Source organism: Pyrus communis, chromosome 10 (assembly GCF_963583255.1).
Source record: "Pyrus communis chromosome 10, drPyrComm1.1, whole genome shotgun sequence".
NCBI classification, from domain to species: Eukaryota; Viridiplantae; Streptophyta; class Magnoliopsida; order Rosales; family Rosaceae; genus Pyrus; species Pyrus communis.
The window spans coordinates 2,633,580-2,656,091 of record NC_084812.1 but is presented as its reverse complement, the minus strand read 5'-3'; the positions used below and the strand labels follow the sequence as shown (position 1 = coordinate 2,656,091).

The following is a 22,512-nucleotide window of genomic DNA, read 5'->3' as shown; positions in this document are numbered from 1 at the left end:
ACAAACCGGATTAACTCTCGAGTAGGACAGCTTCTTCGTGTCATGTTATTTGTATAATAAAACGTAGTTTTTAGTAGTATTATTTGTATAATAAATATTTGTCATGTTTTTATTAAGTGTACCACTTGTTCAATAAATATATGTGCCACATAATGTCTTCAGTTCTGAGTTTATCTCGTATAGAAGAGATTTTGGTGTTATATATGTGACTGCACAGACAGGTGGTCCAAAGGTCACGTTATGTTATCTCTATTTGAAGAGGAGCTTTCACAAGTTTGGGGTTGGTGTGACCCAAATGCAAAGATATCCCACTTGTTTGCGCGAAATAACCTTCATACGACGTGGTCAAACAATCTTGCTGAAGGTTATCTCGAACAACATAATATACACGAATCCGAATACGGTTTGGCATTGGGAAAAGTGCATTTCCCTATAACGTTAGAATATCGGAAAATAGTTGCTTGCAGTTCGTTTGCGGTTCATAATATCAACAAGAAAGGTTATCAAAATTCTTGCCTAATACTCATGATTAGCATAAATACATATAGATTAAAGAAAATCAAAATTTGTTTGTATCAAATTCCTTACAACCACCAAACCTTATCCCCCACTAAGTGGGTTGGGCTGTATAAATCCTAGAATCCCATTGCGCTCGGTTTTGCACCAACTCTTGCATTAGCTCCAAGATTCTTGTATTAGCTAATTCACGTTACCAAACGAAAAAAAAAAAAAAAAAAAAATCATCTGGAACTACAAATTAGAATACCGACCGGAACCAGATCCTTTCCTTCGCCACCGGCGTTTCTGTCGGATTCGCCAAAAGCTCAAAAATGCCAAAAGACCTACAAATAGTAGCCAAGCAATTCACAAGTAAATGACGATCCGAAAAACCAGTATGATTGCAGGAACAAACCCATGAGTAGAACTAAATGACCACTTACCAATTGCAAGAATGATTGCAGGAACATACCAATGAGTAGGAACTAACACAGGCATGTCAAGCTGCAGGAAGGATTACAGGAATCTCTCAGCGTCATGTAACCGTGTTATAGTATGATAGTGACAGTAAATGGAATAGCGGAAAATATCGTTTTCTAACCATTCTGGCTTACCTCGTCCCCATAGAACAGGCCCAAGTATCCCAAAGGATCACTTCTATTTTCCAGTCAACTGGGTGTGCTTCAAATTTGAAGTATCGGCTGTAGAATTTAAACCTCTATCCAAGTCAACCACAGAATAGCCCGGTAATCTTCTGTTTGTTCCCCTGACCTGTGAACTGTAACCCTTAGTCCCCCAGATTTCAAATACAGAGTCACTCCCACACATCAATTCCCTTCCCATAACAGCAGAATATGTCGAAAAATTCACGTCAGTTCTACGAGACGGTAATTGGTTGTCTTCTATATGTAAAGGTGAATTTTGTTTAACCGAGTTTGAGAAAAGCACGGGATCTTTGATGTTTCCACCCGTGAAATCTAATATCTTCCTCAAGAGCCAATAACAATTTGTCACCATATGACTGCTGTCCAGACAGTTAGAATCTCCACAGACTACAACACGACCTTCACCCGCTTCCACAAGACCAAGAATGGGAGAATCTGCCTACATTTATCAACGGGCATCATCATCATATCACATGAATCATGATTGAGTTTGATTATGGAAAAAAAGAAAGTAGAAAAGTGAATAAGTAGCCTTTGAGCTCACCGTGGTCATCTCAGGAGTCCGAAGTACATTTTGAGTGGCCCCGCTTTCAGAGCTATCAACTAAAGGGAACTTGTGCAAATAACCACCGCGTGGAAACCTCACAATAACCGTTCCAGATGCATATCGACTATGCTCACCATTAATAGAAAAATCACCATTCAGAATCTTATCTCCAAATGCAATCCCAAATGGAGCTAAAAGGTCATTCAATGCTGGAATATTTGCGCCACCAGTGACTGGAGTCCACCAGCTCCGTGTGTTATCATCAAAGAATCTCATCTTCACCATTGTGTCCACATTATACCATTCAGAAAACACCGCTAATCCCAGTCCAGAATTAAGAACGTCATCTCGAAGCTTTTCAATCTCCTCCTGGAAGTACTCTTCTTCAAGATCGACAAGAAGAAGTGTCCCATACCGGAGAGCATCAAAGCAAGTAAATGGCGAACCAAGTGTTTCGACATAATACCCAGCGTCTCGTAACATGTTGAACATAATGTGAAAATTCGTATGCAGGTGATCCCCATGCCAGTCAAGAATGTCATTACGGACATCCAAAGAATCTCTAGGGATATAACCTGGAGGGTATTTAATATTGTGAAACTGATCCCACAAAACTCGTTTCGATCTTGGTGGAGTTGGGACAATTTTCAATTTCAACTGAAGCACACAAGTACTCATCCGATGATCCATCTCTCCTAGAGCTGGAGGACTGTATACCCTAAGAGTAACATTGCCTCCTATCTCTCCAGAAAATTGTGCCCCTTCATCCTTAATTTGCATGTGAAGTGCTAAATAACCAGTCCAAGGCCAAATAACTTCAGAATAAGTAAAGTGAATTCTTAGAAGATTCCCTACATCATCTGAAGGATGCCATGTCGGTGGACTTTCAACGTAGCCTATTACACCCATCCCATTTAGAATGGTAGTATTAAAGATAACAGGCATGGCACCTGCATAAAGGGGCTGACGACAGAAGGGCCAAGAGTAAGGACAATCTGTATAATCGAGAGTGCTAGGAAAGATGCTGGCACGAGGTTGGTAACGCTTGAGGATTTCGTATGATTCTAACCTGACCAAAAAGTCAAAAATTAAAACTAAAAACCATAAATGCCAATGCTGGAGCAGCTGGACTTTAAGGCAAAAACCAAGGGGCCTATAAATAAGGAGTACTTACAGATCAACCCTGCCTGCACCCTGCTCATACATATTTGGATCAGAAAGCTTCGCAGCACCCTGAACGAGTGCTTGTTTCATGCTTGCTGGATTTAAAATATCCTTCCTAATGCTCACATGGATAACACTGACAAGAAGACACACCATACCAGCAACCACAGGACTTGCCACACTTGTGCCCGATAAGCTTTTACAGCCTGTACTGATCTTGGATCCCATGATGTCCCGTCCATATGCAACAACATCTGGCTTCACCCGACCATAACTGTACGGAGAAAACTCAAATAGTTCATGATTTGCACATTCAATGTTATAACAAAGATAGATTGTACCGCTAAAAGAATAACAAATGATTCAATATATCTCAAGATCAGTTAAAAACCTCCAGAAGGGAAAAAACTAAAGCAATCGCAATAAGCAGTACGAAAGAAAAGATATTAGATTACCCATGAGGCATCTCCCATGTACTCATGCCACGTGACGAGAAAGAAGCAATGTGATCACTGTAGTCAATGCCACCAACGCCAATGATATCACTTTGGTCTGCTGGATTGTTTAGAGTTCCGTAAAGTGGTCCATCATTTCCAATTGCCGAAACCATAATTATGTTGTTTGCAGTTATTTCCCAAACCTGGTGAGCAAATGAGCAGAACAAAGCTAAGCAAAATATGTTTCATGATTCAAAAGCATAAGTATAATATATGCTCACAATCGTCCGAGTGCAATCACTGATGGAGATCCAAAGCCACCACACTAAGGTTCTTTACGCAATATGGAAAACTACCTTCTCTACAAATGGGACGTCCAAATAATCAGGTCCACCAATACTCAGATTTAGCACATCCATATTGGTTGCAATTGCATAGTTGAAAGCGTCAAGGAACCATGATGTGTATGATACCTGCAATAAGCTGAATACAAGCTTCTCATAATTTTGCAAAATTTGATTTTAACCAAATGAAACACCATGAAGCCAAGTATTTCAAATAACACGTTGACTTATATATCATAGGCCGATACAAAGTTTCCGAAATCTAGCCTCCATTCCTTTCTTCCAAAAACGAGATCAAATATAGTAATATTTGTGAATCAACAATGCATATATGTGCAACAAAAAAACACACTTCACCCACTTATGGGATAGAACGTGAAAAATGAATGTAACTTTGTGTTTTTCCCTTAGTATGCTATTTTATTCTAGTCAAAATGTCACGTCAATAATTCTTCAAATGTCCGATGTCGTTACCTGTGCATCTGTAAACACACGAAAAGCATAAATCTCTGTGTCAGGAGCAAAACCAAGACACTCTGCATCTACACCAGCAATAACACCAGCAACAAATGTCCCATGCCCAAGGTTGTCATTTAAAGTATCTTCATTTGTCCAGTTTGTGCGCTCCTGCATAATTGCTCAAACTTTAAAACCAGTATTGCACTGAGAATTTTTTTTGGAATCAAACAAATATGTATTAAGGTAAATAATGCCAATTAACCGACTGCAAAAACACACAAGGGAAAAAAACTCCAACCTTTTTTCCATAATAAATTACCTTGATATTACGAAAATGCGGGTGATTAGCTCGAATTCCAGTGTCAAAGATGGCCATTTTGACATTTACACCAGTATAACCTTTTTCCCAAAGGGACTCAGCCCCAAACAATGAAGTAATTTGAGATCTCTGCATGAAAAAAAGTGACCAAAGAGGGCGAATCAAGAATAAACACAAGGGAAATATTCAAGAATCAAAACAGCCGATTTTTGAGACACAAAAAATGGCTTCTCCAGGTCAATATACATAAGTATCAGTGAGAAAAACAAAATGCTGCATTCAATATTCCTTCGATTATCGAGTTAGAAATCGTAATGTGATTTTGGTAGTTTAAGAAATTGGCGCTCTGCATTATAAGCTTCCACTGCAACACCATACAAAACAAAAACAGACCACAACGCCATTTTGTTTTCGGAATCATTAACACCCCTGAAAACTGAATTACGAAAAACTTGTAACTTACTCAACCTAATAAGATAAACGACCGTTAAAAACATAAAAGTACCAACTTCCAAGTTTCTTACTTTTCCCAAAACTTCACACAAAAGCACCAAAAACCCACCTGAGACATGAGCTGCCTTCTCCAGCTAATCGAAGAATTGCTTGTGGCGGAGTAAAATGCATCACCGTCGGCTTCACTGAACGACATCCCCGTCAAGATCTTCCCTGGCCGCTTCTTCCCATCGACAAAAGCCCCAACTCTGTCCCTTTTCCCCTCAGCAAGCAAACCCCTTCCATACCTCACATCCGCATTCACATCCTTCACCATTCCCAAGCTCCCAATTTCCGAAAATACCCTTTCTTTCACCGAGTCTTCTATCCAAACCAACCCGAAATCCGTCGGATACTTCTTCGCCGGGTTGTTCCTCTCGATCCAATCCCACCCATCGGATCGCACTCCTGATTTTAAATACTCTCGGAACTCCTCCGCCCTCCTGTACTCCACAAATCGAACGACGTACCTTTGGCGGTTGGCCTGGGGACGCGACGAATTTGGGGGAAGGTTTCGGTTCAGGGTTGGGGAATTTTGGGGTCTGAAATGGAGGAGAGAGATGGAGATGGAAACTGAAATGGAGATGACGACGAAGAGAAGAGAGAGCGATGACGTGGTGGCGCGAGGAGGAGGAGCGGTCATGGCGACGGCGGCGCTATAGAGATTGGCGGAGTTGAGGATTCATTGATTTGGCGGGAAAACTCTCGCATCGGAGAGAGAGAATTCGGGTCGCTCCAGAGAATATCTGTTAATCGTCAGTTATAACTTGTCTCTTATTCTTCTTCGTCTTTTCACCACTTACGTAAATAATAAAATAATACAGATTTTGTGCAGCAATCATTTTTTATTCATATCTGGTCATCAATTCTTTCTTTTGGTAGAATGGCCCATCAAATTTTTCTTTTTTGTAGAATGGCCCTTGACTTTTGGTTCTTATTGTTGCTCGGTAGCTCAGTTAGTTCGCGTGGTTTCAATTGTAACGATTTTATTCTTTTATTCTTGTATTATGGTATTTCACTTATAATTCAAGGACACGTACATGCAAATTCTTGTCTTAAACACGTTCAAGGGTACTAAAGAATCTTTGAAATATTTATTTATCTATTTCTCCTATTATTTTCACATTAGATTCAATTTGAGGACTCTGATTTATCTAAAATTCAGCTTCAGTTCTTTAAGAGTTTGAATAAATATTTATTGAAATTTAATAAAAAAATTGCAATTTTAAACAAACATTAGTTCCAATCGAGCCTAATGTAAATATCTCAAAAAGACATAAGTATCTCTACGACGTGTGATGATTCTGTCAATCAATTGGATAAATTTTTTTGATGTGGTCTAGAATTGTAAGGGTACCAAATTACAAGGGTAAAATCACTAGAATTGAAAACCACATAGACTAAATTGGAAAACGGGAAAATGACAAGGCCGAAAGTAAATTTGGCCTTATTTTTGTTTTAAATTGTTTGCTTGAATGCTGCGTTTCGACGACTACGGCTCTGTATAAGACTATCTCCAACCGAAGGGTTTAGAGGGTCGAAAATAGCCCGAAAATCGTCTTCAACTGAGGACTAAGTTAGAGGGCTCGTGGGCCCCACATAATCTAAAAGGGCCAAGAGGTTGGCTGCATGCAGCTAGCCAGCCCGTGGCTAGCCAGAAATTCAAAAAATCATGTTGGTTATAACCAACAGGAATGCTTAAAAAAAATTTGAATCCAACGGCTAACTGACTAATTGTTGTATTAAAAAAAAAAAAATTTTGATTTTTTGGGCCTTTTTTTTTTTTTTTTTTTTTCAAATTCTTAAAAATTCTAATTTTTTGCCTATAAATACCTAAACCATTTATTAAATTTAAGTTCTAATTTTTTTGGTTTTTTGGCCCAATTACTATTGTAGTTTTTAAATATAAATTATATTTTTTAAATTTAAGTTGTTGTTAGATTTGAATTTAAGTTGTAGAAGTTAAATTTAAATAATAAATTATGTTTGATACTATGGCCCTCAGTTAGAGATGATTTTTTATGACAAGGCTAAAACCAGCCCTATACCCATCTATTAGAGACGAAAGCGAATACGATCATGTATTATTCATTAAAATATTAATATTTTATAAGTCCAAAGGCTAAAACGAGCTCAGCAGCTCTCGGGAGATGGCCTAACGCTGCCTCCATCTCCAACGCTATCTGTAAAAAGAGCAAAATCCACTCAAAGCTTGAAGCTTTGTAAATGGCGCGAGCTGTAATCCTACCCTCGCAAACCAGTACCCAATCATTAGTTTCCTCCATCCCAAAATACCCCTAACGACATGGAAACTCCCGTTCATGTCGCGCCAAGTTCTCTGCAAGTGCTCGTCCGCCCAAGCAGCATCAGCCTCCGCAGTCGTCGACATGGCCAAGTACAAGGAAGCTTTCGCCAGACGAATGGCCATGGCGGGACTCAAACCCCACCACCGCATCGGTCTGTTTTCCCTGTTCTCTGCAAATTAATAACTTGCTTTTTTTTCTTTCATTTTACGGGCTTAGTTTCGCTTGTTTTGCTCTCCGGATATTGGGGAGCATTGCCTTCGAACACTGCCCACGCTTAGCGGCATCTGCAACATTCAAGCCAAAAGTACCACTTGGCGGAGGTCATACTTCGTTCATCTAGTCGCTGTACTTTCCAGTTCTGCGGGACATTGGAGTCGATATATGACCCCCAGCTTCAAGCCCCAATTTTGTACTGCATTGGATTATGTTGCAACATGTATTTTACCCCAGCAAGCTTCAAACCCCAAATTTCCATTGGGGAAACATTTTGTACGCTAAAAATGTATTTCTTGAGTCAATATATGATGCGTTAATCTACTTATGAAGAACACGAAGAAAAAGGCGGAAAACTGAAAAAATTAAACTGTGTTTTTCATTTCCTTGTAAAAGTGTTATTGAACACATACAACTTGAAAACAATTGCATCACACTCCCATAACCCCAACATCGAAAACCAGCGGTTGGTAGTCCCAGGAGGGCTTATGATGCTTTCTGCCCAAAGCACATACTTTTTCCTCCATTTTGTACTACTCTAAACCGAAGAAGCGAAGAAAAGAACAGAAAATTGGTAGAAGCAGAAGATAATCATAATCTGCCCTGACCTCCTCGTTCCTTAACCGAAGTAAAAGATGTGAACCACTGCTTCCAAGCGGCATCCTTTTGCTGCTCGACCCATGACAAAAAGGCACTGTCCAACAGGCAAAAGATGTTTACATAGAGGAGTTGGTACCTCACAGGAACATATCGGAAATTCGCAATCTGAACAATTGGCCACACACCACCCTCCAACGCAAGAGCTGGTAGGAAATCTCTCTTCAAATCTTCCTTCACCTGAACAGAATTCTTGCCCGTGGAAAATCCCATGTAAGTGAAAAACACCAACAAATCCAAGGGGCCAAAGATAAGGCCATCCATTGCCACTTTAGCAGCAACAAACCGCGCTGACTTGGGTTGTAGGTGAAGTTTCAGCTTTATAAACTTGTCCAAGCCTTCGTACCTACAAACAAGCAATGTTATACCTTTTCCTTTTATTTTCTTATAGCCGGAGGGAAAAGAAACATTTAGGTAAAACAAACCAGAAATGGCCAACTGGTCCAACAAAGGCAAATCCAAATGTGCTTGTGATAGCTACCCGTTTCCAGTTAACCTTGAAGTCTGCGTCTGTATCCTGCTGCATGAAATATATAAATTTTCATCATATGTGCAGAGAAGGTAGTTGATGGACAAAATGCTAAACTGCTTAACTACACAGTGACTTGAAGTGAACAAACAGACACCAACAACGACTAGAACTAAAAATCAATCAGGTTCCGCTCCACAAAGTTCAGCTGCATCATTTGATGTTAAGTCCAACAACTAACAAAGTTTGAGCAAACAAATAAGTGGAGAGAAAAAGGGATCAAGGCTTTATTAGATACAATCTACATTAAAGAACAAGATAGAAAGAGCTACATTGGAAACCCATACTTGCACATACACACGCACGCGCACACGCACAAAATGATATATTTCAGTGGTACCTGAATTTCATAGTTCATTTTTCGTTTTGCAAGACATAACTGAACTGAAAAGTATCTTTTCCTGCACATGATAAAAGTAGTTCCTTGACAAGCCTATCCTAGTACTTAAATACAAAAAATAATGACAGGAAAAACATATTTGAAGCAAAGTGCCAACAAGGTAGTCCTGATATTATGCACCATCTGAGCAAGACAATTATATCAAATACTAATCCGATGTCTTATTTCAGAATAAAACAATGTTTCGCTGATAAGTAAAATATAAAAGAAGAGAATTGAATGAAACAAGGTTCCTTTATGTAGTTATAAATCAAAGGATGACCGACTGCAGGTGTGAGCAAATAGCATGGGTTGCATAGCTAAAACCAATAAGCTCATCTGCAAACGCTAGTAGATAATCTTCCAGTATCATGTCATGAAATTATCATCTCTGGTTGCGATGGCATCCATTTTCTGTAACGGAATTCATCGATTTAATTGATAAACAATTTGGCCATTACAAAAAATGAAGCCATTGCCGGTTCATAGCCATTGAATCATTCCATTATCTGCAGTCTATAGTCCATAGTATCCTTATTCTGGATGATAAATGATACACTGAAAACTGTCGAAAGTATCGAGTTCTACAAGACATAGAAACAGACCCACAATCAATGTTCTCGAATTCAGAAGAACAGATTCATGAGTTCAAACAAACAAGGTATCTACTTCTCAAAAAACAGGAAACTTCACTCTAAAACAAGTAAATAACAATTACACAAAGCAATGTAAATTACCGAACATTTTTCGAAAAACCCAACTCAAAAGGAGAAATATGCAGCTACCCAGTTCCCGAAACCAAGAAACTGAATCGAAGAAATGAAATTACAGGTTCCGGATACGAAATTAGAAAAACCCAACTCACAGAAAGGTGAAGGCGCCTTCTTGCGTTGGAGTGAGTAACGTACTGGGCGGCAATGTCGCCGACGCCCCAGAGGACGCCGGAGCTGATGACCTGGGTTTTGAGTGGGTGGAAAGAGAGGCAGTTCTGGTACCCTTTCCAGAGCTTCATCATCATTTGTGGTGGCTACTGCGACTCGGTGCTCGGCGTATGTGGGAGGAGAGACGGCAAACGGCGGAGGAGGTTGGAGGCTTTTCTTTGAAGGTAGAAGCTTTGACAACGGAGGTCCCTTTATTTGTGAACAAGTTGGTAAGACTGATCGTTTTCTTGATTTTGCCAACCGTGGAATGAGGGAGTTTGATTTATTTTTGCTAATTGTAATTTGTCTGACTTGCTAGTTGCTAATACTAAAATAGGACTTACTGATACGTTGTAGTTCCTTTTCACCTGTAAGTAAGAGTTTTTATATTCGATTCTCAACACCTTATTTTACTGTAGTTAATATAGGTTGTTCAAAAAAAATTAGAAAATAAAAAACTAAAAATTAATTTTGATAAAAATTAATAAATAAGAAGAGAGATACTACGAGGTTATCAACATAACACTTTATATGCGAGAGATCAAAACAACTTACTTAGTACAAATATATTGCCTTTTTGATATTAACGAATGTCACGATGACTAATTTGTGTTATGAAAGTCATTCTTTGAAATGATGTTCTAAACGACTCTAATAAGTTTGATACTTTACTCTAACCTTACGTACTTTTATTAAATTACAACTCGTATCAACATTTTTAATAAAGAAACTGTGATATTCTAAAGTACTTTAAGAAAAAAATTGAACACGGTGTGACAAGGTGAATATTCTATTCTAATTCATATTTAATATTTAAAGGACATTGAAAAAGGTAGAATCGAGCTCGGATATGTAAAGTTTGATATTTTCCGTCGGAATTAACTTGGCTGCTGAACATTTTAGCAACCACTTTTGCTTACACCCAATCCCGTGTGGACACGTGTCCAAGTTTTGACACCCAAGATTGGGTGTAAGCAGGAATAGATGCTAAAAATTCAGCAACCAAGTCTTGTTCTTTTCCGCTTTTTCTCTTTGGTTATGGTGTTCTTTTCCGCCTTTTCTCTTTGGTTATAGTGTTGATTTTGATTGATATTTTGTTAAGCCCTTTTTCCTATTTTGTTGATTTTATTGTGGAAAAATCTTGCATAAGGAAATCTTGGATAATAGACAAGGAGAAATGACCACAAAGGTTTGAACTCAAGTGGTACAAAATAAAGAAAAAAAATGGTCCAAAAAGAGAAAGAAAAAAAACACAAAAGGAGGATAATATTGTGGTCCTTGTAATTTTCGACCACTAAATAAAATAAACTATAATCCAAACTAGCTATTAACATAAATTTTTTTGTCAATTAAAAGAAGGTAAAAATACTATTTAGTAATCTATCACATAAAAAAATAATGAGAGATAATGTAATTTCATAAAATCAAATTTTGTTGTTTTTTATGATGCTTGAACTACAAGTGATTTTTTTATATTAAAAAATAAAAAATAAAAAACAAAAACCTCTATTCCCGCTCTCATTCTCACGTTCCCTCCCTCCCTCCCATTTAAAAACAAACATAAGTTTTGATCAAAGACGAGTTTGAGATATGTTATTGTTAGCTCATTGTGAGACTAAACCTACTTGTTTTCTTAGTATAGACTAGCATATGCCCCACACTTTCGTGTGTGAAAATACTTTTTATTTTAATTTTAAAATGGGAAGGAGAGAGGGAGGAAAAAGGAATGTGGATTAGAGAGAGAAGTTTTTTTTTTTTTATATTTTATTTTTTAAAATTAGAGGATGTTAGGACTTAGGATCACTCTTGGGTGAGGTTTTGAAAAAAAACAGTAAAATTTAGTTTGTATGAATTTACTTTACTGCTCATGATTTTGTTTTATAGTAAAAGATAAAAATATCTTTTTACTTTCCTTTGATTAATAAAGAAAATTTTATTAATATAATTTTAGATAATATCGTTTAGATTCAAATAAAATAAGCTATAATATTGTGGAACTAATGCAATTAAGGAAGCAGTGGAGAAAAGAATTGGGAGAGTTTGTTGCTGTCAGCCTGTCAGGGGCTCAGCTCATGGGTAGACGCCAAGTGGAAACGATTCGATTGGAGGCTGTTAATGAGCCAACAGAATATTCTCTGGATTATTTTGATGAGGATTTTAGAAATTCATAAATTGTGTTCATTTATCATAAATCATACGGCTAATTTTTGTCAAATATTATTTATATTTATTTTTAAATAAAAATATTTAAAATAATTTATAATAATAGAATATATAATGATATACACGATTTACAGATTCTCAGATCCGATCAGTATCCGGACTCGTGAACGAGGGCCTTAGATGTGCGTCACTGTTATTTTATATTATAATATTAATGGATCTATGGCGGCCGTAGTTTCCGGAATCAGTTTCTTTCCTTTGACCAAAAAAAACACTCACTCAGTTTCTCAGTTTCTTTCCTCTTCCCCCATACCGGCCGGAACTCAGTCGTTACAAACACAAATGCTGCCATTTTTTCAGTCGTGATCTGAACCACTGCCAGTGCCATAACGGTGGACACCGCAATGAGGGCCCACGAAGCCTCCTCTTCATCCTCCTCCAAGTCCAAACTTTGGAATTACGATGTGTTCTTGAGCTTCAGCGGCGTAGACACGCGCAATGGCTTCACGGGCCACCTCCACGCGGCTTTGAAAGAAAGGGGATACCGGGCTTATATCGATGAGGATGATCTACAAAGAGGGGAAGAAATAAAAGAGCAACTGTTCCGGGCAATCGAAGAGTCATGGATCTGTATCATTGTGTTCTCAAAGAGGTATGCGGATTCAAGTTGGTGTCTCAACGAACTGGTGAAGATCATGGAGTGCAAATCCATACTGGGGCGACATGTTTTGCCGATATTCTATCATGTTGAAGCTTCAGACATCAGGAAGCAGGAAGGTAGTTTAGCGCCAATATTTCGGAAGCACGAAGATGACATCCGTGAAGAAAAAGATGACAGAAAACGGGAAGCCAAGAAAGAAAGGGTAAAGCAATGGAGAGAGGCTCTTACTCAAGCTGCAAACTTGTCTGGTCTGGACCTTAAAAATACTGACAACGGGTAACCACGCATTTCATCTACGTTTTTTTTATCAACAATATATATTTTCTTCTGATTGGTTAAGTCTTGCAAATAGTAAGTAACTACAAGGCTGCACTGCCATTTGTATCTCCTCACGAATTGTGTGTTCCAGGCATGAAGCAAAGCTTATTAGGAGAATTATTGATGAGAATATCTGGGAATGGCTCCCCAGCACGAACGAATTACATGTGGCCAGGCACCCTGTTGGAATCGATTCTCGTGTTCAAGAAATTACCAGTCATCTCTCAAGTGGTGGATCGAATAAAGTTATCATGGTTGGAATTTGGGGGATGGGTGGATTGGGCAAAACAACAGCTGCCAAAGCCATTTATAACCAAATTCATCATAAGTTCCAATTCAAATGTTTCCTTGCCGACGTTCGTGACATTACAAGCCAACATGGTCTGGTCTATTTGCAAGGAAAATTTGTTTCTGACATCTTACAACTTGCCAAGCCTCAGATTATTAGTAACGTTGATGCAGGGATCACTGTTATAAAACATCATCTCCAACGTAGAAGGGTACTTGTCATTATTGACAATGTAGATAAGTTTGACCAACTAAATGCAATTGCTGGGAGTCGTGATTGGTTTGGTCCGGGAAGTAGAGTTATCATTACAACAAGGGATGAACACTTACTAAAGCTACTAAAAGTGGATAAGATATATCCAGCTCAAAAAATGAATGAAAAGGAAGCTCTTGAGCTCTTTAGTTGGCATGCTTTTGAGAATCGTTGTCCAGATGAAGGATATTATGAACTGTCAAAGAAGGTAGTTTCTTATTGTGGAGGTTTGCCACTGGCACTACAAGTCTTAGGCTCTTTACTAATTGACAGAGGCCAAGCTGAGTGGAAAAACCAATTGGAGAAACTGAAGACGATACCTGAGGAAGAAATTCTAGAAAAACTCAGAATAAGCTTTCGTGGGCTAGATGTTCAACAGAAGGCTATATTTCTTGATATATCTTGTTACTTTGTTGGAATGGACAAGGACTATGTCGCAAAAATATTAGATGGATGTGGCTTTTCTACAACAATAGGTATAAGCATCCTCCGTGAACGGTCGCTTGTAACTGTTGAAGAAAACAATTTGATGATGCACGATTTGCTTCAAGAAATGGGCAGGGTAATCATTTATGAAGAATTCCCTGGTCACCCTGAAAAATGTAGTAGATTGTGGAATCCTCAAGTGGTAACCGAAGTATTGACAAATAAATCTGTAAGTTCATTTCCAATAAAACTTTGGATTTATGCACCGTACAAGAAAAGCATTACACATTATACCACGAATGTCTATGTACATTAAACAACATTTATGTGTAAATATATGTATTTGCATTAAGAAGCTCAATTAGCAAAATTACGTAAAATATATGCAAATAATCCTTTTCTTACCCACCGTGTTGTTGACAGGGAACTGAAGACGTTGAAGGGCTTGCTCTAGATTTCCCTCATCTTTCGGTACAAAGCTCTAACAAGTCCAGTTTCAGTACAGAAGCATTCGCCAATATGAAGAAACTGAGATTGCTTCAGCTCAACAACGTGCAGCTCAATGGAAAGTACAAACATCTTCCCAAAGGGTTAATATGGTTGTGCTGGCATGGATTCCCTTTAAAGTCCATACCAGATGACTTTCTTAATCAACCAAGACTAGTTGTTTTAGACATGCAGTTTAGCCAACTGCTACAAGTTTGGGAGGGTTCCAAGGTATAATCAATTATTTTTTATTATTATTATTTTTTATGAGATCTTTCTTTTGGATATTAATTTCAATTTGTCTTCGTTTTTATGCAACAGTCGCTTCAGAAATTGAAAAGCACTGATCTCAGTTTTTCTGATTACCTAAAAAAATCACCAGACTTTTCACAACTCCCAAATCTTGAAGAATTGATATTGGAAGGTTGTGTGAGTTTGTATGAGATTCACCCCTCCATTGGCCATCTTGAAAGACTGTCTTTGGTAAACCTGAATGAATGCGAAATGCTTTGTTCACTTCCAGGGGAATTCTACAAGTCAAAATCTGTTGAGACTCTTCGGCTCACTGGCTGTTGGAGATTCAAAGAACTGCCTGACTGCTTTGGGATGATGGTATCATTGAGAATATTTGAAGCAGAGGATACAGCCATAAGACAAGTACCACCTTCAATAGTAAGATTGAAGAACCTCACTTCTTTATCTCTACGGGATGTTCATGTGCCCCATTCGTTATATGGCTTAAACTCTTTAAGAGAATTAGAACTGTCATGCTGCAATTTAACTGATGATGCACTCCCTAAGGATTTTGGGAGTCTAATTTCTTTACAATATTTGGATCTTCAAGAGAATGATTTTTGTACCCTACCGAGCATCAGCGGTCTTTCAAAGCTTGAAACATTGAGGTTAAATGATTGCAGAAATCTTCATACAGTAACTGATTTACCAACAAATTTGAAATTTCTGTATGCGTTTGGTTGCCCAGCATTGGAAACAATGACAGATTTTTCGGAAATGTCAAATATGAGAGAACTGAAAGTAAGTGATTCACCCAAACTCACTGAGGTTCCAGGCTTGGATAAGTCCTTAAACTCCATGACAATGATTGATATGCAATGGTGCACCAATCTCACAGCTGACTTTAGAAAGAACATCCTACAGGTCTCTCTCTCTCTCTCTAAATTATCTTTCTGTAACACGCTCACACACTCAAAAGCACATGTACATGTATCTGTGTATGACAGTTGCATTGTATATATAGGGATGGACTTCTTGCGGACTTGGTGGCATTTTCCTTCATGGAAATCATGTTCCTGATTGGTTTGAGTTTGTCAATGAGGGCAATAAAGTCGGTTTCGATATTCCCCCGAGTGATGGTCGTAAGTTTGAAGGGCTGACTCTGTTCTGCTTTTATCGTTCAGGCAGTAGTTTTGATTGTCATCTTCCTCTTGCCATTACTGTTATAAATACTACCAAGCGTACTGAGTTGCGAGCCTGCATAGGTAGAGGAGATTGGGAGGATTCTCGGATAACATGTGGCGAACCTGAGGCCTATTACCTTTGGCAGGGACAAATATCAAACTTGAAGCTCAATTTGCAAGGCGGGGATAAAGTTGAAATTATTTTTGTGGCGGATTCCGATTTTTCTGGTACAATGAAGAGAACAGGGGTTAATCTAGTATGGGACAAACCTCTGAAGGAAAATATGCATGATTTGGATCGTGCTGGTTATGTTTTTGACCCACATCCAGCTCAGTTCTATGATGGGCCATCTGATAATCATCCCAGTAATCGAATGAGAATTACTACAGATGACAGAAACAGAAAAAGGCAAAAATTTTGAAGACAAAAAAGCATCTGTCATCTGTCTAGAGATTGATCCACACCTGGATCGGCTCTATGGTGAGGCACGAACAAGGCGGTATGCATCGTCATCATCAGGCTCATCCTCATCATCACATATCTGAGTTCCTGGACTACAGATCACTGCAACATTCATCATCAGCCTCTTTTGTTTTGAATTTTGAAGATATATTGCACCTAGAAACATTTCAACATCTGCCACTGTCGGCTCCACCTCTCTCTCCAACCTCTGCCACTGTCAGCTGAATAGGTAGATATCCTTACCACCCAGGCAGCTTAATTCATTAAGTTAATTGGATTTTTAAGCATGTAATTTTGGTCTAAATTTTGTAGCTTTGAAGTTTACTGAACTTAACTGCTGTGTAAAATGCCCAAGTTGTACTCTTTAAGTGTGTTTTTAATCATTGGTTATGATAACTGTGATGGTTTCCACAAACCCATTTGATTGCATGAAGATTTGATTCTTGAAAGATGTGGGTTGGGATGTTTTCTAATTTGGGCGAGATTCTTTTCCCTCATTTTTATGTTTTCTTTTGATACGAGCGATATTGGGAAAGCAGGGAATTGAAGAGGGGACCTTGGGTTGTTCAGAGACGAATGCTGTTAACCAACCGAGCTAAAATCTATTACGGATAAATTGAGATTTCAAATTTAAGACTTGATAAATTTCTGATATACTGAATGTACATGCCTCAAATTTGTCCACTGCAGGTATGCACTGGAAGTCAAAATCTGAATTTAATCAAAAAAGTTACATGTGAAATTGAGGAAGGAGTGGAGAAAAGAATTGGGAGAGTTTGGTGCTGTTAGGGGCTCAGCTCATGGGTAGACGCCAAGAGGTAACAATTCCATTTGGGCAACAAATCATCTGTACTCAGGTATGCAGCGTACATAATTTTACGGTTCAATGATCAATGTGCATTCTGTATCTTCCTTAATCTGCATTACTTGTACTAATTAGACTGACAATGCGTTGCTCTTTCATTAACCTTTGTACATAGGCGTAGTTTATACGTGTGTGTGGTTAAGCATGGTAAATGGCCTAATTCTGATCGTTGTGACTACTTAGGAGCCACATTTGCGCAAGAAGGGATCAACTCCGGTAGATTCAGGAATCCAATCCCGCTGCCTAGGGTGTTTGGGCAGGAGCAGTTGTCAAGTAGTGCGTTCAAGAACGAAACTGATGAATGTTTTGATTGAAAAAAAGGAAGCCTCATGAGGCCCATTCCGTTTTCAAGAGTTTAGCGGGAGAAGGACACAGGCCAACTCTTATAACCTGCACAACTCTAGAAGCTGCTTTGACAGGCCAGAGGCGTTTCAAGTCTATTCCCTCGCTCCTCTCTGGTGGAGAGAATGGTACGAAGCCCGATTCATTACTTTTTAATGCCATGATCAATGCTTCCTCTGAATCTGGAAATATCAACGATGCCATGAAAATCTTTCAGAAAATGGAGAAGAGTGGATGTAAGCCCACAACCAGCATTTTTAACACTCTTATCAAAGGATATGGAATTGCTGGTAAACCTGAAGAATCTTTAAAACTGCTACAGCTTATGTTGCAGGATGAGAATACAAAACAAAATGACAGGACGTATAAAATTATTGTTAGATCCTGTGTAGCGAGGGGAAAATGAATCAAGCCTGGAATGTGGTGTATAAGATGGTTGCATCTGGTATTCAACCCGATGTAGCCACTTACAACACGTTGACAAGGGCTTACTCCAAGAGTGGAGAGACATATATGGCTGAAAGGCTGATGCTCGAGATGCAGAACAACAAGGTGCACCCCAACAAGCGAACTTGTGGCATCATAGTAAATGGCTAATGTAAAGAAGGTAGCATGACAGATGCCTAGAGGTTTGTATACAGAATGAAGGATCTCGGGATGCAGCCAAATCTTGTTGTTTTTAACTCTCTTATCAAAGGATTTCTGGACATTACTGACACTGATGGAGTTGACAAGGTGAGTTTTTACCTTCGATGCTTTAGCACTTAGTTCCTCAAATTTCTCACAAAAAAATTTACTTACACAAAGAGCTTAACTTCACAGGTACTAATGTCGATGGAAGAATTTGGGATGAAACCGGATGTAATAACATTTAGCACCATAATGGATGGATGGAGCTCAGCAGGACTCATGGAAAAATCAAAAATGCCAGGAGGTCTTCAATGACATGATAAAATCTGACAGAGAACCCAACATCCATGCATTCAGCATTCTTGCAAAAGCTTATGTGTGTGCTGGTGAGCCTGGGAAGGTCGAATCACTTATGACATCCATGGGAAAGTATGGCATGCACCCGAATGTTGTAATCTTCACAACCATCATAAACGGGTGGTGCACTGCTGGAAAAAATGGAGCATACCCTGAGTGTCTATGAGAAAATGTGCGAAATGGGAATCCCCTGAATTTGAAATTTTTTGAGACTCTTATATGGGGATATGGAGAAGCTAAGCAACCGTGGAAAGCCGAAGACTTACTCCATATAATGGAAGAGAAGGGTGTTTTTCCTCAGAGGAGAACTATCCAGCTTGTGGCTGAAGCGTGGCGCTCAATAGGTTTAGTGATCGAAGCCATGAGAGTCTCAAATGATTCGGAGTAGAAAGTAGGAGGGACAAGGTACCTGAGCAGAGCTTGGAGATGACTTAAGTACTCTTATCCTAATGTTTTACAGATACCTAGAGTAGTAGTTTCTGATACCGGCGGATCTGCTGCCAGTATACGAGGTCATATGATTTCAAGAGGATTTGGGTTTTCAGCTGAAAGTATGCAGCACAATGCTGCTAAAACCATGTGTCTTAGCATACTACATCATCTACGTTTAGAGGGCAGCAGCCACTGTTTGTATGAGGAGGCAGTTTCAGTGTCGAGTTGGGATGTTCAGGCATTTTGTAAATACACGTCCGGTGGTGTAAATATGTAAACGAGGAAACAAAGGCGGTCACGGTGATCAGCGAGCAGAAGGATTCCTTGGTTCTGACTCTTGAATTCAAAAGTGGTGATGATTATTTTGATCCTTTTGGTGTTGCTGATCAATTGTGCAAGTTAAAGTGTTCTGAAATTGTGTAATTTGCTACATGAATTGTGTAACATATACTATATGTGTTCATAATTCAAGGCTAAAAAATCTACATCTGGATGTCCAAATGCAACCTAGAGCCTTACTGAACAAAAGATACTACAAAACCAATCGACCCACGTAACAAAAGAAAAGACAACATGTCCAAACTTACCCCAATTGGTTAGAGCAGTGTGTTTTTTCGTTTGCTATTAAGTTAGGTCTCTTGATTTGGCTTTAATTTATTCATTTAATTTGTGATTGTATATAAAAGTGTGCAGGAAGTAAAAAATGATAAGTTAAACTAAGGGGTGTGCTATCCACACATCATTTTTTACTTCTTACATATCATTTGCTAATTTTTGTTAATTGATTTTCTTTAATTCATTTGATCCGACGGTGGAAAATTAAAAAAAATGTTAGAAGTAAAAATGGGTGCTGGATTGGGGTCAACACTTGTTTTACTGTTTTACACCCCAGTAGGACCCACAAACAAGACAAGAGCCAATCATGCACAGGTAGCTGGATCAAAATTTTCCACCCAAAACAGATAAAATTCCAAACAAGAGAGAGAAGTTACCCAAAAGCTACAAAATTTGCGGAGACTGAATTGAACGCATATCTTAGCTTGAACCAAAGAGAGATGCTCTCTCTACATGTCTTCCCTCCATCACCTTCCCTCCAAAACCCTAACTTCAACCCTACCCACTTCTCCACCCCAATCCAAACCCCTAATTTCACTGTCCTCAGTCTCCACTCAATTCCGAAAACCCACTTCAAAGCCCAGAACTTTCTACGATTTAAGCTCCCTAATTGTAAAACCCAGCTCAGAAAACTTTCTTGCAATGCTCTGAAAGACACCGGCGATGAAACGAAGCCGGTTTTGGGCAGTGGGGGTGGCGATGATGGCGGAGGAGGCGGTGGTGATGACGGAGGGGATGATGAGCAGGTGGAGAAAAAGAGTGGGCCTTTTCCGGAATGGTTCAGTATCACTACCGACGATGCGAAGACGGTTTTTGCGGCGATTGCAGTGTCGCTTGCGTTTCGGAGTTTCGTAGCTGAGCCGAGGTTCATTCCTTCGTTGTCAATGTATCCGACCTTGGATGTGGGAGATCGAATTGTAGCAGAAAAGGTCAGATTTTTATTTATTTTTTCTGGTGATTATATTGCTTATGCTGTATGGTTTCTGTTTGCTGAGGTTTGAAACGTATTGATTTCGCTTTAGAAGTCGTAATTGTAATGGCAACATTGCTGCTTAGCTACATTTTTAGATGAAGCTTATGTTTGAAGTTAATTAGTGATTATAATTCGGATTTCGGAAATTAGAATTTGGATGGAGCCATTGAATTCGAATGACCAGTTTACGCATCGGTCTTGTATTACCCGCGGGGGGGGGGGGGGGGGTGAGAATGGAGTTACCATTTTCTTGAAATGCAATGGTTGAGAGGTTGAGGTTACATAGAAGGATGATGAAGAAGGGGATGACAGATGAAGATTGAACTTTCGGGGGACGAGGCTTCGCAAGAAAAAAATCTTTCGGGGCACAAAATTAGAATGAGTGGTAGACAATTGAGGAGATAGTGGAAATGCATTTTATACATAGTGAGAGATTTCTCATAATTTCAAACTCAATTGATCAGATTTGTGTGCGCTTGTATGACCACTGATCTGGGTAAAGTCTTATGAGAGTTGCTTTGTCTATAGTTTGTGATGTTATTTTGTTTGACATTTAATGATAAGTTGTCGAATATTTACCTGACGGACTCTTCCTCTTAACATTGTCAGGTTTCATATTATTTCAGAAAGCCATGTGCCAATGATGTAGTTATCTTTAAAAGTCCACCAGTCCTTCAACAAGTAGGATATACTGACTATGATGTCTTCATTAAACGAGTTGTTGCCAAGGAAGGTGATACTGTAGAGGTGAGACTAGCACTTTTGCATGTCATAAATTTCGTGACGTTACTTTTTTGTTTCATAATTCTTGCTACACTTAATTATATCCCGATGTCAACCAAGAGGTTGATCGGACCAATATACCTTGCCATGTCTACTGTGAGACGTGAAATCTCAATAAGTTTTGTTTAGAACGAGTAATATGACAATCTAGATATTAAAATTTAATTCTGGTTTGCTTTGAAAGTTCATAGATTTATACTAATACAGCGACGGTTTCTATATGTCTGTCAAGAAAGTTGTCTTGTATCTATCAATATCTGAATTTTAGGAACCTAACTACAAAAAACGATGACTGATTGCAGGTACGCAATGGGAAGCTCATAGTTAATGGAGTGGAGAGAGATGAAAAATTCATCCTTGAACCACCTGCTTATGATATGACCCCTATTGTAAGAATTATGTTATGACATTTACGTTCTTTTATTTATTTATTTGAGGGGATGTGGTGGTTTCCACGTTTTAGATCTTTTCTAGAAGAATGTTACCTAGAGAGTTAACTTTGCATCTTTTTCTTCGTGTTTATGTTGCACAGCGTGTGCCTGAGAACTCAGTTTTCGTGATGGGTGATAATCGAAACAACAGCTATGACTCACACGTATGGTAATGTTTCTAAAACCCAAGTGCAGAATTGCGAGATATGTTTAGTTTCAAGAACTTCGATTTACTTTTTATCTTTTAGTTCCTCCTCCTGTTGATTGATCGTTCAAGTTGTGAAAATGTTTAGGGGTCCATTGCCAACCAAGAATATTTTAGGAAGATCCCTGTTTCGGTATTGGCCACCAAAAAGGATCGGTCCCACGGTTCTTGAGACTGGCTGTGCTGCTGATAAGCCGGAGAGTGTTCCAGCGTCTCAGCAAAAGGAAGGTCAGGAGAGCATTCCAGCGTCTCAGGTAAAGGAAGGTCAGGAGAGCATTCCAGCGTCTCAGCTAAAGGAAGGTGTATCATTGAATTAGTAACCATATGAAGTTTCTTCCGGCGCTTTATTTGAAATTGTTTCATTTTTTGCCTTCGACCTTATGTAACATCTCTGTTCTAAGGAAACACGCATACGGGCAAATTTTTGGAAGGCCCTAGTTCTTCATAGTTATTGACATTGTACATTGCAAAGCG

General features: G+C 38.9%; 3 protein-coding genes and 2 pseudogenes across 4 annotated transcripts; 3 read left to right on the top strand and 2 right to left on the bottom strand.

The window, feature by feature from the left end:
* Window positions 1-516: 516 nt before the first annotated feature.
* Window positions 517-5,672, bottom strand: LOC137748568 (subtilisin-like protease SBT6.1; annotated as a pseudogene).
* Window positions 5,673-7,801: 2,129 nt separating this feature from the next.
* LOC137748550 (uncharacterized) lies at window positions 7,802-10,194 on the bottom strand. 2 transcript variants are annotated; one of them, XM_068488717.1, is made up of 3 exons: window positions 9,875-10,194; window positions 8,527-8,621; window positions 7,802-8,447 (listed from the first exon to the last, which is right to left on the bottom strand). In XM_068488717.1, the coding sequence occupies exons 1-3, from the start codon at window positions 10,025-10,027 to the stop codon at window positions 8,036-8,038; spliced, it is 660 nt and encodes a 219-aa protein (XP_068344818.1). In that variant the 5' UTR covers window positions 10,028-10,194; the 3' UTR covers window positions 7,802-8,035. The 2 variants fall into 2 exon arrangements, with proteins under 2 accessions (XP_068344818.1, XP_068344819.1); XM_068488718.1 differs by having other exon boundaries at window positions 8,527-8,618; window positions 9,875-10,192.
* Window positions 10,195-12,354: 2,160 nt separating this feature from the next.
* Window positions 12,355-16,364, top strand: LOC137746866 (disease resistance protein RPV1-like). Its single transcript, XM_068486885.1, has 5 exons — window positions 12,355-13,029; window positions 13,163-14,267; window positions 14,462-14,755; window positions 14,846-15,682; window positions 15,783-16,364. Exons 1-5 carry the CDS (start codon window positions 12,497-12,499, stop codon window positions 16,362-16,364), a joined length of 3,351 nt encoding a protein of 1,116 aa, XP_068342986.1. The 5' UTR covers window positions 12,355-12,496.
* Window positions 16,365-16,497: 133 nt separating this feature from the next.
* On the top strand, window positions 16,498-19,673 carry LOC137746868 (pentatricopeptide repeat-containing protein At5g21222-like; annotated as a pseudogene).
* Window positions 19,674-20,017: 344 nt separating this feature from the next.
* LOC137746869 (chloroplast processing peptidase-like) lies at window positions 20,018-22,511 on the top strand. The gene is made up of 5 exons (XM_068486886.1): window positions 20,018-20,575; window positions 21,229-21,366; window positions 21,705-21,791; window positions 21,935-22,002; window positions 22,127-22,511. The coding sequence occupies exons 1-5, from the start codon at window positions 20,087-20,089 to the stop codon at window positions 22,353-22,355; spliced, it is 1,011 nt and encodes a 336-aa protein (XP_068342987.1). The 5' UTR covers window positions 20,018-20,086; the 3' UTR covers window positions 22,356-22,511.
* Window position 22,512: the final 1 nt, after the last annotated feature.

Bases quoted from the DNA above. Each gene is read 5' to 3' on its own strand.
- LOC137748550 (XM_068488717.1), bottom strand. From the start codon at position 10,027: ATGATGATGAAGCTCTGGAAAGGGTACCAGAACTGCCTCTCTTTCCAC. The intron at 8,622-9,874 runs GTGAGTTGGGTT...TATTTCATGCAG, and splicing joins GAAGGCGCCTTCACCTTTCT to CAGGATACAGACGCAGACTT. The intron at 8,448-8,526 runs GTTTGTTTTACC...GCTTGTTTGTAG, and splicing joins GGACCAGTTGGCCATTTCTG to GTACGAAGGCTTGGACAAGT.
- LOC137746866 (XM_068486885.1), top strand. From the start codon at position 12,497: ATGAGGGCCCACGAAGCCTCCTCTTCATCCTCCTCCAAGTCCAAACTT. The intron at 13,030-13,162 runs GTAACCACGCAT...TGTGTGTTCCAG, and splicing joins CTTAAAAATACTGACAACGG to GCATGAAGCAAAGCTTATTA. The intron at 14,268-14,461 runs GTAAGTTCATTT...TGTTGTTGACAG, and splicing joins AAGTATTGACAAATAAATCT to GGAACTGAAGACGTTGAAGG.
- LOC137746869 (XM_068486886.1), top strand. From the start codon at position 20,087: ATGCTCTCTCTACATGTCTTCCCTCCATCACCTTCCCTCCAAAACCCT. The intron at 20,576-21,228 runs GTCAGATTTTTA...TAACATTGTCAG, and splicing joins ATCGAATTGTAGCAGAAAAG to GTTTCATATTATTTCAGAAA. The intron at 21,792-21,934 runs GTAAGAATTATG...TATGTTGCACAG, and splicing joins CTTATGATATGACCCCTATT to CGTGTGCCTGAGAACTCAGT.